This window comes from Pan paniscus, chromosome 18 (assembly GCF_029289425.2).
Source record: "Pan paniscus chromosome 18, NHGRI_mPanPan1-v2.0_pri, whole genome shotgun sequence".
Taxonomy (NCBI): Eukaryota; Metazoa; Chordata; class Mammalia; order Primates; family Hominidae; genus Pan; species Pan paniscus.
The window spans coordinates 22,510,664-22,528,075 of record NC_073267.2 but is presented as its reverse complement, the minus strand read 5'-3'; the positions used below and the strand labels follow the sequence as shown (position 1 = coordinate 22,528,075).

The 17,412-nt window shown below is 38.2% G+C and overlaps 1 protein-coding gene across 3 annotated transcripts in view; it reads right to left on the bottom strand.

The window, feature by feature from the left end:
* LOC100973025 (phospholipid-transporting ATPase ABCA3) overlaps positions 1-17,412 on the bottom strand; it is a 103,316-nt gene that overhangs the window by 43,361 nt on the left and 42,543 nt on the right. For all 3 annotated transcript variants that reach the window (XM_063598510.1, XM_055099958.2, XM_034939900.3), the window contains exons 4-7: positions 15,531-15,681; positions 6,325-6,423; positions 5,869-6,034; positions 4,601-4,898 (exon numbers count right to left, since the gene is read on the bottom strand). In XM_063598510.1, coding sequence (XP_063454580.1) covers positions 4,601-4,898; positions 5,869-6,034; positions 6,325-6,423; positions 15,531-15,681 — 714 coding nt within the window. The remainder of the gene's footprint in view (positions 1-4,600; positions 4,899-5,868; positions 6,035-6,324; positions 6,424-15,530; positions 15,682-17,412) is intronic.

Sequence of the window (17,412 nt, the reverse complement as noted above, 5' to 3'; positions counted from 1 at the left end):
TGGTACCAGCCACTGCAAAAACATGCCAAATTGTAAAGACCATCGAGGCTAGGAAGAAGCTGCATCAACTAATGAGCAAAATAACCAGCTAACATCATAATGACAGGATCAAATTCACACATAACTATATTAACCTTAAATGTAAATGGGCTAAATGCTCCAATTAAAAGACACAGACTGGCAAATTGGATAAAGAGTCAAGACCCATCAGTGTGCTGTATTCAGGAAACCCATCTCACGTGCAGAGACACACATAGGCTCAAAATAAAGGGATGGAGGAAGATCTAACAAGAAAATGGAAAACAAAAAAAGGCAGGGGTTGCAATCCTAGTGTCTGATAAAACAGACTTTAAACCAACAAAGATCAAAAGAGACAAAGAAGGCCATTACATAATGGTAAAGGGATCAATTTAACAAGAAGAGCTAACTATCCTAAATATATATGCACCCAATACAGGAGCACCCAGATTCATAAAGCAAGTCCTTTGAGACCTACAAAGAGACTTAGACTCCCACACAATAATAATGGGAGACTTTAACACCCCACTGTCAACATTAGACAGATCAATGAGACAGAAAGTTAACAACGATATCCAGGAATTGAACTCAGCTCTGCACCGAGCGGACCTAATAGACATCTACAGAACTTTCCACCCCAAATCAACAGAATATACATTCTTCTCAGCACCACACCACACTTATTCCAAAATTCACGACATAGTTGGAAGTAAAGCTCTCCTCAGCAAATGTAAAAGAACAGAAATTATAACAAACTGTCTCTCAGACCACAGTGCAATCAAACTAGAACTCAGGATTAAGAAACTCACTCAAAACCACTCAACTACATGGAAACTGAACAACCTGCTCCTGAATAATTACTGGGTACATAACGAAATGAAGGCAGAAATAAAGATGTTCTTTGAAACCAACGAGAACAAAGACAACATACCAGAATCTCTGGGACACATTTAAAGCAGTGTGTAGAGGGAAATTTATAGCACTAAATGCCCACAAGAGAAAGCAGGAAAGATCTAAAATTGACACCCTAACATCACAATTAAAAGAATTAGAGAAGCAAGAGCAAACACATTCAAAAGTTAGCAGAAGGCAAGAAATAACTAAGATCAGAGCAGAACTGAAGGAAATAGAGACACAAAAAACCCTTCAAAAAATCAGTGAATCCAGGATCTGGTTTTTTGAAAGGATCAACAAAATTGATAGACCGCTAGCAAGACTAATAAAGAAGAAAAGAGAGAAGAATCAAATAGACGCAATAAAAAATGATAAAGGGGATATCACCACTGATCCCACAGAAATACAAACTACCATCAGAGAATACTATGAACACCTCTATGCAAATAAACTAGAAAATCTAGAAGAAATGGATAAATTCCTGCACACATACACCCTCCCAAGACTAAACCAGAAAAAAGTTGAATTGCTGAATAGACCAATAACAGGCTCTGAAATTGAGGCAATAATGAATAACTTACCAACCAAAAAAAGTCCAGGACCAGATGGATTCACAGCTGAATTTTACCAGAGGTACAAGGAGGAGCTGGTACCATTCCTTCTGAAGCTATTCCAATCAATAGAAAAAGAGGGAATCCTCCCTAACTCATTTTATGAGGCCAGCATCATCCTGATACCAAAGCCTGGCAGAGACACAACAAAAAAAGAGAATTTTAGACCAATATCCCTGATGAACATCAGTGCAAAAATCCTCAATAAAATACTGGCAAACCGAATCCAGCAACACATCAAAAGCTTATCCACCATGATCAAGTGGGCTTCATCCCTGGGATGTAAGGCTGGTTCAACATACGCAAGTCAATAAATGTAATCCAGCATATAAACAGAACCAATGACAAAAACCACATGATTATCTCAATAGATGCAGAAAAGGCCTTTGACAAAATTCAACAGCCCTTCATGCTAAAAACTCTCAATAAATTAGGTATTGATGGGACGTATCTCAAAATAATAAGAGCTATTTATGACAAACCCACAGCCAATATCATACTGAATGGGCAAAAACTGGAAGCATTCCCTTTGAAAACTGGCACAAGACAGGGATGCCCTCTCTCACCACTCCTATTCAACATGGTGTTGGAAGTACTGGCCAGGCCAATGAGGCAGGAGAAGGAAATAAAGGGTATTCAATTAGGAAAAGAGGAAGTCAAATTGTCCCTGTTTGCAGATGACATGATTGTATATCTAGAAAACCCCATTGTCTCAGCCCAAAATCTCCTTAAGCTGATAAGCAACTTCAGCAAAGTCTCAGGATACAAAATCGATGTGCAAAAATCACAAGCATTCTTATACACCAATAACAGACAGAGAGCCAAATCATGAGTGAACTCCCATTCACAATTGCTCCAAAGAGAATAAAATACCTAGGAATCTAACTTACAAGGGATGTGAAGGACCTCTTCAAGGAGAACTACAAACCACTGCTCAACAAAATAAAAGAGGATACAAACAAACGGAAGAACATTCCATGCTCACGGGTAGGAAGAATCAATATCGTGAAAATGGCCATACTGCCCAAGGTAATTTATAGATTCAATGCCATCCCCATCAAGCTACCAATGACTTCCTTCACAGAATTGGAAAATCTACTTGAAAGTTCATATGGAACCAAAAAAGAGCCCACATTGCCAAGTCAATCCTAAGCCAAAAGAACAAAGCTGGAGGCATCATGCTACCTGACTTCAAACTATACTACAAGGCTACAGTAACCAAAACAGCATGGTACTGGGACCAAAACAGAGATATAGACCAATGGAACAGAACAGAGCCCTCAGAAATAATACCACACATCTACAAGTATCTGATCTTTGACAAACCTGACAAAAACAAGAAATGGGGAAAGGATTCCCTACTTAAGAAATGGTGCTGGGAAAACTGGCTAGCCATATGTAGAAACCTGAAACTGGACCCTTTCCTTACACATTATACAAAAATTAATTCAAGATGGATTAAAGACTTAGTTAGACCTAAAACCATAAAAACCCTAGAAGAAAACCTAGGCAATACCATTCAGGACATAGGCATAGGCAAGGACTTCATGTCTAAAACACCAAAAGCAATGGCAACAAAAGGCAAAATTCACAAATGGGATCTAATTAAACTAAAGAGCTTCTGCACAGCAAAAGAAACTACCATCAGAGTGAAAAGGCAACCTACAAAATGGGAGAAAATTTTTGCAATCTACTCATCTGACAAAGGGCTAACATCCAGAATCTACAATGAACTCAAACAAATTTACAAGAAAAAAACAACCCCATCAACAAGTGGGCGAAGGACATGAACAGACACTTCTCAAAAGAAGACATTTATGCAGCCAAAAGACACATGAAAAAATGCTCATCATCACTGGCCATCAGAGAAATGCAAATCAAAAGCACAATGAGATACCATCTCACACCAGTTAGAATGGCGATCATTAAAAAGTCAGGAAACAACAGGTGTTGGAGAGGATGTGGAGAAATAGGAACACTTTTACACTGTTGGTGGGACTGTAAACTAGTTCAACCATTGTGGAAGTCAGTGTGGTGATTCCTCAGGGATCTAGAACTAGAAGTACCATTTGACCCAGCAATCCCATTACTGTGTATATACCCAAAGGATTATAAATCATGCTGCTATAAAGCACATGCAGACATATGTTTATTGCGGCACTATTCACAATAGCAAAGACTTGGAACCAACCCAAATGTCCATCAATGATAGACTGGATTAAGAAAATGTGGCACATATACACCATGGAATACTATGAAGCTGGAAACCATCATTCTCAGCAAACTATCACAAGGAGAGAAAACCAAACACCACATGTTCTCACTCATAGGTGGGAATTGAACAGTGAGAACACATGGACACAGGAAGGGGAACATCACACACCGGGGCCTGTTGTGGGGTGTGGGGAGTGGGGAGGGTTAGCATTAGGAGATATACCTATGTTTATGACGAGTTAATGGGGGTAGCACACCAACATGGCACATGTATACATATGCAACAAACCTGCACGTTGTGCACATGTACCCTAAAACTTAAAGTATAATAAAAAAAAAAGAATGAGGTCATGCCCTTTACAGGGACATGGATGGAGCTGTAGGCCATCATTCTTAGCAAACTAACACAGGAACAGAAAATCAAATACCACATGTTCTCACTTATAAGTGGGAGCTAAATGAGGAGAACACATAGACACATAGAGCGGAACAACATATACTGGGGCCTACGGAAGGGTGGAGGGTGGGACGGGGGAGAGGATCAGGAAAAATAACTAATGGATACTAGGCTTAATACCTGGGTGATGAAATAATCTATACAACCCCCATGATACAAGCTTACCTATGTAACAAACCTGCACATGTACCCATGAACTTAAAAGTTAAAAAAATAAATAAATAAATTTAAAAATATGAAAGAACGAGGGCGTTCTTTGACTTTAATATAACTGTCTCTAAGGCATTTGTGACTAACAGGGGAAGGATAGAGTAGGTAGCCAAACATTATAGTTAAGACTTTTTTTGGAAGTAACACAAGAAGATCATCTCTGAGAGCAGTTCTTTTTTTTCTCAGTGAGCTTTACCTTGTACTTCCTGAGGTATTTGATTGTCAGACTTGAGCATACCCTCAAGGTGTTTTGAGATATTTGCAGTCAAATCAGAATTCCCGGAAATAGAAAAGGACACAATGGTTTGACCATATTGACTCAAATCCATTTGCCTAATAATTTCATCCTGTGAAGAAGTGTTACTAGATCTTAAGAGAAAGGCGAGAGAGCCTATGAGTCCCAGTATCTGTAAAAAAAGCAGTTTCCAGTTGCGCCAGTTGAACATCACCCTCTTTATGAACATGGCACGGAACTGCTGGCTGTAGAGAGAACACTAAGGAAAAAAGAGAAAAACATAACATTACGATAGTTATAGACTTAAACATGCCATTCATGTTGAACTTCATTAAGATGAATGCTTTGAAATTCTGCGGTATGAACATATACAAGTTTTATATTACAAACACATAAAGTTTATAGAAGTAAATACTTGGAATAGAACCTAAGCATAGTATGACAGGACACAATTGTATGATCAATCTTTTCTTTGTATGAGGCAGGGGTCAACAAACTATAGCCCTATGGCCTGTTTTTATAAACAAAGTTTTATTGGAACACAGCTATGCCCATTTATTTCTGTATTTTCATGGTTGTTTTTGTGCTATAATGACAGACTTGAGTAATTGTGAAAGAGACCAGATGGCCTGCTAAGCCTTCAATATTTGTTGTCTCTTTACATAAGGTTTACTGACCTCTGCTGTAATATATTAAATAAAACGTTTACAGTTTGGCTTTAGATATAACACACAAAAATCTTAGAAGGATGATTTTCCTCAGACTCCTGATAGCCAAGAAAACTAGGGTGCTTTATAGAAGGAGTGGATGATTATAAGAAGAATGAAGAAAATATTTGGCGACTCAGAGAATTCCCATGTGAAGGATCATACTGATTAGGGAACCATCCCTTACACAGTAACCATTCCCATTAGGAAAACTTAGAATACTTAAAATATTGTGCATATTTAATTATTAAAATTCAGGCTCACTAGTACCCTTAACTCAGCCTCAATAAACCAATGCATTTTGTGGTTACTTACTTGAAAAGAAATGTATTCTAAAACAGAAAAAAAGGATGGAGGAATAACAATGGTGAAAGCAAACCGTTGATACCTTATCTAGAACCCATCATTTCTGCATTAGAAACTGATTAGGAAGTGGCATAGATTGCTTGCCATCTGGTCGACAAAGTGTACCTCTTGCACTCCAACCATATATACACCAGGTTTGTTGGTAAAGGTGCTTACCCCGGTATTAAAGTTAATAGTAGGGCTTTCATTCAGGGTGGGAGGATCTGCTCCCTCAACATTTCTTGATATGTTCTTATTCTGGTTCCTGTTGGAGGCTTGGCCCATTTGGGAGGAAGACTGCATAGCCTCGTGATCGGTTTGTGACTCTTCCATGTAACCGACCCTACATAAAAAAGTACAAAGTATTTCATTTCAACCTTATCCCAAAATACCCTGTTTGAAGAATGTGAGTTGCAGCCAACTCAGAAGGCACCTTGGTGTGCTCATTGCCTGGCAGAAATCATTACTTGGAAGCAACATGGTACTTGTGGTAGAGCAATGGTTCCCGAACATGCCCCGTTGCCCTTACATTTCTATTGGATGAAACCTGAAAGTCTGGAGAGCTTACAAAGGGAACTAATACATGTTATTTTCCTTCCAGAGATTTTCTTTTCCCTGTATATTGTCACTCACTTTAAGAAGACTTCTTCCATGGTAGTGACAGAGGCACCAAAGCTAGCAATGCCCAGGTTTTCTTGTTCTTGTTCCAGAGCAGTAAACAGCACTTGAAAACTAGGAGTAGAAGAGGAACAGAAAAAGCTAGCACCAAACCAGATGATTTTCATATTTATGTCTTTTTCTTCTAAGATAATTTCCCCTCAGCAGTAGGGAAAATGTAGATCATTTTGCATTTCGATGCTTATTATAATTTTATGCCTCTGGTAAATCAGAAAGGTGGGACAAAAGGAGAATAAGAGACTAGCAAATTGCTATAGCAATTTATTCTCTGAATTTTGTACAATGCACACGTATCAATTTCATACTTAAAAAGAAAAAGAAAATATGGTGAATCCACTCTACTTAGTTCTTGGATACACATATTGTTGGTCTTCTAAGACAACTATCAGGAGACTCTATATATGTTAATACCTCTAGTCATGAGTTAACTTATCATGAACACGAGTAAACTTACCACACACATATATGCTATGGTTCCTATTACTCAGTAAATATAAAAAAAAGAAATAAAATCATCCACAAAAAAAAAATCCTAAAAAATAGAAAATGGAGGAAGTGCAGTAAAACTTAAAGACTTAGAGGGAACTATGTGATTAAATGTCCAGGAAAGTCTACGGAAGTTGAGCCAGACGCAATGTGGAGACATCAAGTCTTTTAAAGAATGGTCTTCCCGGGAAGATATTACAGAATGTTGTGTTCAAACGATTATCTTTTTCAGAAACCTCCAGTTCTCAAATCCATCTCTATCCATTTCCAGTGAAGGTCAATCAAACCTATCTTTGTACACATTCAGTGTTAGGGGAATTAAAAATTTCCTTTTAGAAAATCTATCAAACTTGCCTCCATATTCAAGCTTACATTCTGTCTAGTTTTGCACATTAGTTCTCATCTTACACCTTGAGGTTATTTAGAATAGATATGATCCATCTGTGTGACAGCCAGTCTTTGACGTATTTTAAGTCCATTTTCTCCTACATTTCTTCATTTCTGATATATGACTTCTCAAGTGGGATTCACTCATATTTTCTTCTTTTTCATTTTTAAATTTGGGCTGAGTATGGTGACTCATGCCTGTAATACTAGCACTTTCGGAGGCCAAGGCGGAGGATTGCTTGAGGCCAGGAGGATGAGACCAGCCTATGCAAAATAGTGAGACCTCATCTCTTAAAAAAAAAAAAATCAGCTGGGCATGGTGGTACATGCCTGTGGTTCCAGCTACTCATGAAGCCGAGGTGGGAGGATCACTTGAGCCTGGGAGGTAAAGGCCGCAGTGAGTTGTGACTTTACCACTGTACTTCAGCCTGGGTGATAGAGCAAGAATTTAGCTCAAAAAAAATTGATGTGTGTGCATTGTACAAAATTCAGAAAATAAGTATATAAAGAAAATAAAAATTATCATAATACCATCCATCAAAGATAACCACTGTTAATACACTAATTTTTGGCAAAATTATTTTTGGTTCTTTTGGCTTTTTGCAATATATGACAAAGTTAGAATTAAATTGTGTGCGGCTTTAAATGTATTAATATAGCATAAAGTCTTGATAACCTAAATATTCATCACCAGTTTAATGAACAAATAAATTACAGTACGAATATATGACAGAATAAGATATAATTCAAATGTAGACTTCTCCATAGTCATTTTATAAATGAAGAAAGCCTACAATTCCTAACACAGAAAGTTGGCTGAGAAATGCTGGTGAGTAAACAAGGCAAGATTCAGAATATTAGTATGGTAGGATTCCATTTCTAAAAAACTATTATGAGCCAGGTGCGGTGGCTCACACCTGTAATCCCAGCACTTTGGGAGGCCAAGGCAGGTGGATCATCTGAGGTCAGGAGTTCGAGATCACCCTGGCCAGCATGGTGAAACCCCCGTCTCTACTAAAAATACAAAATTAGCTGGGTGTGGTGGCATGCACCTGTAATCCCAGCTGCTCAGGAAGCTGAGGCAGGAGAATCGCTTGAACCTGGGAGGCACAGGTTGCAGTGAGCCAAGACCGCACCACTGCACTCCAGCCTGGGCAGTAGAGTGAGACGCCATCTCAAGAAAAAAATAAATAAATAAAAAACTATTACTATGATTGTACACATGTCAATGTGGTGTTCTTGAAAAATATGCACCAAACAAAATAAAAACAATACAAAACAAACACAAAAAAATAAAAATACACATCAAACTCTTCTCAGGGATTACTTCTATGGAGAGTAATTATGAGAGACTTTCACTTTCTAATTCATATACTCCAGAAACAAATAAGCTCTTTAATTTTTATCATCATGCAACCATAAGTAGATTAGTAAACTCTAGTTTCCTTAGTAATAAAGCAAACAGTAAGCAAAACAGAATAATAACAAAAATTATTTCATGAGCCAGTTGTATTATAAAGTCATATTATGAATCTGACCACCTCAAGTATACCTGATTTTCTAATTATATGTTTATATACCTTTTTTCTAATTATATGTTTTATGTTATATATAATACATATATTTAATAAATATAGATATTATATAGATAATATATATTGTCTTTTGGGGGGAATAGAGAAAACCATAAAAAGGAAAAGAATCTGACTATCCCAAGTATATCCCTGTTAACTATTTGATGTACTTCTTTCCATCACTACATATATTTTTAAATTTAGATTTTTTTTTCTTGTTTTCTGTGGTGCAACATATATAAAATGCACTAAGGGGCAAATGAATTTTTCCATACGAGCATACCTGGATAACATCCAGATAAGACAGAGAACAGTTCCAGCGTCCCAGAAGGGTATTCCAGGAAGCCCCTTTCTGGTCGATAACCCCTCTTTATCTGCACACACAGACACATATACACATGTTCATACACACACAACATATGATAACAATTATATTAGAATTCCAGAACCAAAGATTAGTTTTGCTTTTTTTTGAGTTTTATATAAACGGCATTTTACAGTATGTGCTTTTTTGGCCTAACGTAATGTCTGTGAGATTTCCTCATGTTGTTCCATATACCACCAGTTCATTCTTTTTTTTTTTTTTTTTTTTTTTTTTTTGAGACGGAGTCTCGCTCTGTCGCCAGGTTGGAGTGCAGTGATGTTATCTCGGCTCATTGCACCCTCCTCCTGCCGGGTTCAAGCGATTCTCCTGCCTCAGCCTCCCAAGTAGGTGGGACTACAGGCACGGGCTACCACGCCCAGCTAATTTTCGTATTTTTAGTAGAGACGGGGTTTCACCATGATGGCCCAGGATGGTCTCTATCTCGACCTTGTGATCTCCCTGCCTCGGCCTCCCAAAGTGCTGGAATGATTACAGGCGTGAGCCACCGTGCCCGGCCGTAGTTCATTCTTTTTTATTGCTGAGTGGTATTCATCCATTTCCTGCTAAAGGACATTCTGGTTGTTTTTGGTTTGGGGTTATTATGAATAAAGTGACTGTGAATATAAACATTATTTTACATGTATTTTAATAGACTTCTCTCTCCTAGGTATATACTAGGAGTGTGATTACTAGGTCATAGGATAAGCACATACTGAGCTTACCAGAAATGACCAAATATTTTACAAAGCAGTTTTACCATTTTACACTTCTACCAGCGATGAGAGCCAGTTGCCATGTTCATGTTATAGTCCATCTTTTTAGCTTTAGCCATTCTAGGGGATGTGTAGTGGTAATGTAATGCTCTCTTATTCTTCGTTAATTTTGCTCATAGCTCTGGGAAGAATTTTTGACATAGTCTCTTTCATTAGTTCTGCTATTTTCTGCCATAATTATTTGGTCAGTTTTTTTTATTACCCAATCAAGAATTTATCTCACTTTTCATCTTCACAACTGCTGGGTCTAGATTCATAGCGTCTTATTTAATTTGATTGAGGCTACAAAGCAGAGAGTTTCAGAAGTTTTCTATTTTTGCAGTACATTGATTTTCAGAATTGGCATTTTTATGACTTCTTAGTGTGATTCTATTCTTCCAAAATTTAGTATCTTGTCCACAATTCATTCTTTTCCCCCCATCTTCATGAAAGGAGGTTGATATTTCTCCAGGACTGACATACAATTATATAGAATTTCAGGAGGAAATTATGTCTAAGACTTAGGTGCGATTCTACTTGATAAAGTGATTTTTCTTCTAAATTCTCATTCTAGGTATTGTTTTATTCTTTTCTTCTTTTTTTGCTCAAAATCAACTTTGGTATCTTTGGTGGTATCAATTTGTGAAGCTTAAAATTAGGATGAGATTGGCATGTCTCCAGTTTTCTAACATCATGGTATAGATGGAAAAGCAAAAAGTTTTGGAGTTAAATGGGCCTGTGTTCAATTTCAGCCTGTGTTCAATTTCAGCCTGTATCAGTAATAACTATTTGATTTAATATTTCCATTTGATCTACTATTAATATTATGATTTGATTGAATCTTTCTGACCCTGAGTCATCATATCATTGGTAAAAAGGTAAAAATAAGTATGTTTTATATTCTCTTCATTTGCCACAACGTTATTTCACTTTAGCATTTATTCCTTTATAATCCCTTCATGGTGATCTGAGTGGCTCGTATGCACATCTTCATTTGGACACTGGAATTTATTTGCAGCTGTGAGGAACACTGAATATCTTGTCTTCCTTTTTGCTTATGCATCCATTTTTAATTAAAAGATCATTCTCTTTGATCAAAAATATTGAATTTAAAGAGGAGTTGAGGAATTTTGCTTCCTTGATGACAGCATCGAAGCTTCTTTCCCTTGACATTCTTGGAAAAGATATAACTTCAGATTTTTCTTTTTCTTACTGCCAGATCCCAACCTCAAAATCCCATTTTTAAAATACAAATGGAGGCAAAATTAGAAGAAATCAAGGCGCATAAAAAGAGGCATTGCCAAAACAGAACTCATGCCATAAAATTTCATCTGGATCTATCATGTTCACGTTTAATTTCCGGTCTATTTTTTCCGGATTAATCTGCTGGTCCTTATCTCAAATATTAGCTTTGTTTCTGTTCCACAACATAGATTTTTTGTAACCCTCACATATCTTTCCAACTGTGCTGCTTAGGAGCCAACCTTGCTCAAGATACCCCATACTCTTAAAAAAGAGTATAATGATATTAACTACTTTTAAAATTTTCTTTGAATAACACATTGAGGGGGTTAGACTTCTTAGTAATATTCTGTATCAGCCTATCTTATTTGTTCTTGTTTACTACACTTTGGGTATTGTTCCATTTTCTTTAGATTTGGGATTTGGTGGTCAGAATTTCATTACTGAAGTTTCCAAATATTCTTGAGGAACATTTCCTTTCAAAAGACCACGCTATGGAATCTTGCTTTTCTGTATACCTTCCAATTTTGTATGTGTCTGAATCTATCAAGTTCTGTCCTCCTTTTCTGCCATGAAGTCTACCATGGTGTATGAGAAACTCTCCCAAAGTTATCTGACATTTTGTTTTTAATCTTCAACCAACATTTTCTTGATGATCAGAATTAGGCTTACAGTAGCAGTTTCTTTCTCATTTCCTCCATCTTTCTAGGAAGTTTAATCGTTGGTAAGAAAAGTCAAAAATATGTCAGGAGACCTGTAGCAATACATGTCTATATACACATATACACTTGTAACACATGTCTATATTACAAGTATATATTTTTTTTCTTTTCTTTTCTTTTTTTTTTTTTTTTGAGACGGAGTCTTGCTCTGTCACCCAGGCTGGAGTGCAGTGGTGCGACCTCGGCTCACTGCAAGCTCTGCCTCCCAGGTTCGCGCCATTCTCCTGCCTCAGCCTCCTGAGTAGCTGGGACTACAGGCGCCCACCACCACGCCCGGCTAACTTTTTGTATTTTTAGTAGAGACGGGGTTTCACCATGTTAGCCAGGATGGTCTCGATCTCCTGACCTCGTGATCCACCCGCCTTGGCCTCCCAAAGTCCTGGGATTACAGGCATGAGCCACCGCGCCCGGGCAAATCTATATTTGAATTATTCCTTTCACTATGAATCTTAAACAAACCTGTATCAGGAATATATTATGCATTTCCTCCTTCTAGCTTGCAGGAGTTTCACAAAATGATATATAACTTGTTTCTTTCTCCTCCTATGGTCACCCACTTTTTTTTTTCTGTGTATTTCTACCTTCTAGATCTAGAATTTTAAGCATATAAATATTCCCTGATATGTAGCACTATTCTGATGCGTCTCATATATCCATCATTCTGCTATTAAATTCTAAGCTTAGCTTTCATTCTACCAAGTCTCAGCATTGTTTTACAAGTTATGACCTTGTTTTAAAATTCTTTTTCTGGCCGGGCGCAGTAGCTCGTGCCTGTAATCCCAGTACTTTGGGAGGCCGAGGCAAGCAGATCATGAGGTCAGGAGTTTGAGACCAGCCTGCCCAACATGGTGAAACCCCGTATCTACAAAAAACAAAACAAAACAAAAAAACACGAAAACAAAAAAACACAAAAATTAGCCGGGTGTGGTGGTGGGTGCCTGTAATCCCAGCTACTTGGGAGGCTGAGGCAGGAGAATAGCTTGAAACTGGAAGGCGGAGGTTCCAGTGAACCGAGATTGTGCCACTGCACTCCAGCCTGGGTGACAAAAGTGAAACTCCGTCTCAAAGAAAAAGAAAAAGAAAAAGAAATTCTTTTATTCTTTTTCTGTTTTTTGTTTTGTTTTGTTTTTGAGACAGGGTCTCACTCCATCACCCAGGCTGGAGTGCAGTGGTGTGATCTCAGCTCACTGCAGCCTCAATTTCCTGGGCTCAAGCAATCCACCTGCGTTGGCCTCCCAAAGTGCTAGGATTACAGGTGTGAGCCCATCACACCCATCTTGTTTTAAAATTTCAAGATGACTTTCCTTGTGAGATATATTCAATGAATTGGAATACAGGTATATGCGATTAAAAATTACTACCTTTCTGTTCCACAGTATTTATTCAGGCAAATAAATACATATTAGAACAAGGTCTGGTAGAAACTAAGTGCTCAATTGCTGTTAGGTATCAAAATTTTAGCTGGGGTAGATATCAGTGAGTATTTAACCATCATTTCATTCTTTCCATATTATGCTCTGAAATAACTGGATTTACAGGTATTTCTTTTTCTTATATTTTCTTCATCCCAATTCTTTTAGCTTAAAACTATCCCTGTAGGGGAACATCATACACCAGGGCCTGTCAGAGGGTAGGGGGCTAGGGGAGGGATAACATTAGGAGAAATACCTAATGTAGGTGATGGCTGATGGGTGTAGCAAACCACCATGGCACGTGTATACCTATGTAACAAACCTGCACGTTCTGCACATGTACCCCAGAACTTAAAGTATAATAATAATAATAATAAAAAACTCTCCCTGTTAGAACCACATGTTCTCACTCATAGGTGGGAGTTGAACAATGAGAACACATGGACACAGGGAGGGGAACATCACACACTGGGGCCTCTTGGGGGTGAGGGGCTGGGGGAGGGATAGCGTTTGGAGAAATACCTAATGAAAATGACAAGTTGATGGGTGCAGCAAACCAACACGGCACAGGTATACCTATGTAACAAACATGCACGTTGTGCACATGTACCCTGGAACTTAAAAGTATATATATATATTTAAAAAGCTCTCCCTGTTAGAGAAAACATCATCCTGAGCAGATATAAACATCCCTATATTCATGATTTTCATTTTATTTTGTACTGTGTGTATCATTCTATATCTACAGCCCAGAAATCTACAATCAGTTCTTCACCTTCTAGAGTATCTTCCTATCTCTCTCTTCTGAGTGCAAACGATTAGTAAGATGATGTGGTCTCACCATATCATCTGCTTCCAAGTCTTCACATTTCCTGTCTTAGATAGAATCTCAACATGGTGTTTCTGATCTTGTCTGAGAATGCCGTATGTGGCCATACAAATCAGGACAGGTAGACAGTGTGGCAAGCTTAAGCAACCTCTTTATCTGTGTCTCTCCTTCACATAGATTCTGTAGCTCCTGGTGGATAATGACTACAACCCTGGGCTCAGGCACCAACATAAAACCTGCCTCCCACCTTGGCTAAATGAGTCAACCGCCTCGTATCGCTAGGGAGACATATCCAGAATATTATTTCCAGTTTTTCACTGTATTTAATTCTTCCACTCCAGCTTATGACTAGGGTCTTGGTTCTACTCCACTGCCTGATTAGCTGCCCCAAGCTACTATTCAAGAACTTCCCGATTTTCTGTTCTTTTTTTTTTTTTTTTTTTTGAGACAGAGTTTTGCTCTTGTCACCCAGGCTGGAGTGCAATGGTGCAATCTCGGCTCACTGCAACCTCCGCCTCCCGGGTTCAAGCAATTATCCCGCCTCAGCCTCCCGAGTAGCTGGGATTATAGACATGAGCCAACATACCCGGCTAATTTTTATATTTTTAATAGAGACGGGGTTTCACCATGTTGGCCAGGCTGGTCTCGAACTCCTGACCTCAGGTTATTTGCCTGCCTCGGCCTCACAAAGTGCTGGGATTATAGGTGGGAGCCACTGCGCCTGGCTGAACTTCCTGATTTTCTGAGTGAACAAAGCTCAAATGGTACAGTTCTTTTTCCTTTCATTTTTCTTTTATGACACATTCCTGTTGTTCTTGAAAAGAAGATATTAAAGTCCCCCATCCCCCATAGTCTTTATAAAGATGACAACTGGCTTGAATCTAGAGAATACCAAAGCAACTACTTACTTGCATATGGCAAGAAGCTAAAAATATCATAATCTGAAAGTCACCAATGAATACTCTTAGTTTCTGTTTCTCTTTTTTAGGATAGTTATCACAGGGAAAGTTATTATTCTTTGTGACTCCCTTTGATGAGTAACTTGGCTAACTGGTGCATGCATCCAAGCTGCCTATTTCCTCTCCATTCATGTCATCCTGACTCCAAGAGCCATGTTTAAGCCATCCATTTTTTGTCTCTTATTATCTTAATATTCACCTTAACTCACCAGGAATAATTTTTACCCTACCAAAAACATTCATCAGTTATCCCAATTAACACCAGAAAACTATAGTCATTAGGTGCATCTCTCTTTTCAGTGCAAATGGCAGCTGTAGCAGGATTTTTGTCTTGTTAAATAAACTCTACTTGCTAAGCCTGAAGAAACTAGGAAAAGAAACAATGATTTCTGGCTGTCTAAGAATTACTCATTAAGCATTCTCTGGATCCGTACCTGTGTACATACATTTTGGGTAGAATAAATGATAACTCAGTTCCAACATTGTTTTCCAAAGTGGCTGTCGGTATATAATAATGAATTAATTTTGAGATTTCTTCGACATTACAGTCAGGTGTCTTCACCATGACAATGTGGTATCCCACACCTGAGAAAAATCCATGTAGAAGAACAAATAAAACAATTTTGTACTTCCCATACTTGTGAGATCACATGTGACTTACATTACCTGGGTAAGCTAGAAGACAGGGCATGTCATAAATCATTTAATTACAACTCTAAGGAGCCTAATAAGTACTTCTTTTATAATTTCATTATTTCTCTTAGGGACTGATAATGTTCTGGATTATATAACCAGATAGAGCAGAGATATGATGAAAAGCCTCATTATCTGGCTTCTCGTCCTACTGACACTGAAATCTGAGAGGTTGAGATTAATATGCATTAAACAGATATTTGTTGGGTGTCTACAACATGTCAGGTAGTAAATAAGTCAGACAAAAATCCTTTCAGAGATCGAAGAAATTGGCCGGGCGTGGTGGTTCATGCCTGTAATCCCAGCACTTTGGAAGGCAGAGGCAGGTGGATCACCTAAGGTCAGGAGTTCAAGACTAGCCTGGCCAATATGGTGAACTCCTGTCTCTACTAAAAATACAAAAATTAGGGCCGGTGTGGTGGTTCATGCCTTTAATCCCAGCACTTTGGGAGGCTGAGGCAGGCAGATCATGAGGTTGGGAGTTCAACATCAGCCTGACCAGCATGGTGAAACCCCATTTCTACTAAAAATACAAAAAATTAGCCAGGCATGGTGGCTCGCACCTGTAATCCCAGCTACTCAGGAGGCTGAGGCAGAAGAATTGCTTGAACCCAGCAGATGGAGGTTGCAGTGAGCCGAGATTGTGCCACTGCACTCCAGCCTGGGCGACAGAGTGAGACTCAATCTCAAAAAAAAAAAAAAAATTAGCTGGACATAGTGTGGCATGCGCCTATAATTCCAACTACTTGGGAGGCTGAGGTAGGAGAATCGCTTGAACCTGGGAGGTGGAGGTTGCAGTGAGCTGAGATCATGCCATTGCACTCCAGCCTAGGTGACAGAGTGAGACTCTGTCTCAAGAAAAAAAAAAAAAAAAAAGAATTCTTTCCAAAGTACTCTGTGTCTTCACTAGGTGCACTCCACTGGCATTCTAGAAGCTAAGAGTAGGGTAAGGTAGCAGAGAAAAATCCCTCCAGGACACTCCAGGACTTTGCAGAAAATACTGAAGTAGCATTTTATTCACAAAATCAGTCACAAAAAAGACAAAACATGCAAAGAAACAAGAAAATGTAAAATACAGATACAGTGGCTCATGCCTATGATCCCAACATTTTGTGGGGTCAAAGCAGGAGGACTGCTTGAGATCAGTTTGAGACTCTAAATATGATGGAAAAACCAATATAAACAACCACAGAGATTGGCTCAGTTTAGGAATTATGAGACCAAGACTTTAAAATAACTCTGACACATATATTAAATAATCTAGTGGAAATGGAAAAAAACATAGTGTGAACAGATGAGCAGTATCTGCAGACTAATGTAAACTACAAAACAGAACCAAATGGAAATACTAGAAAAATACATGACAAATAAAAAATTCATTCAGTGGTCATAACAGCATGCTAGACAGAGAAGAACCAGTAAACTTGGAAACAGGTCATTAAAATGAACACAAGAAGAAAGTAGAATATAACAGAATATATAACTCAAGATATATGTGACAATATTAAAAAGTCTAACAGAAGTAGCAAGTACCAGAAGAGGAAACATTCAAAGAGATAATGGTGGATATTTTTTTCAAAATGATGAAAAAATCAACCAATGTACCCCCAAAAACTAAGAAAA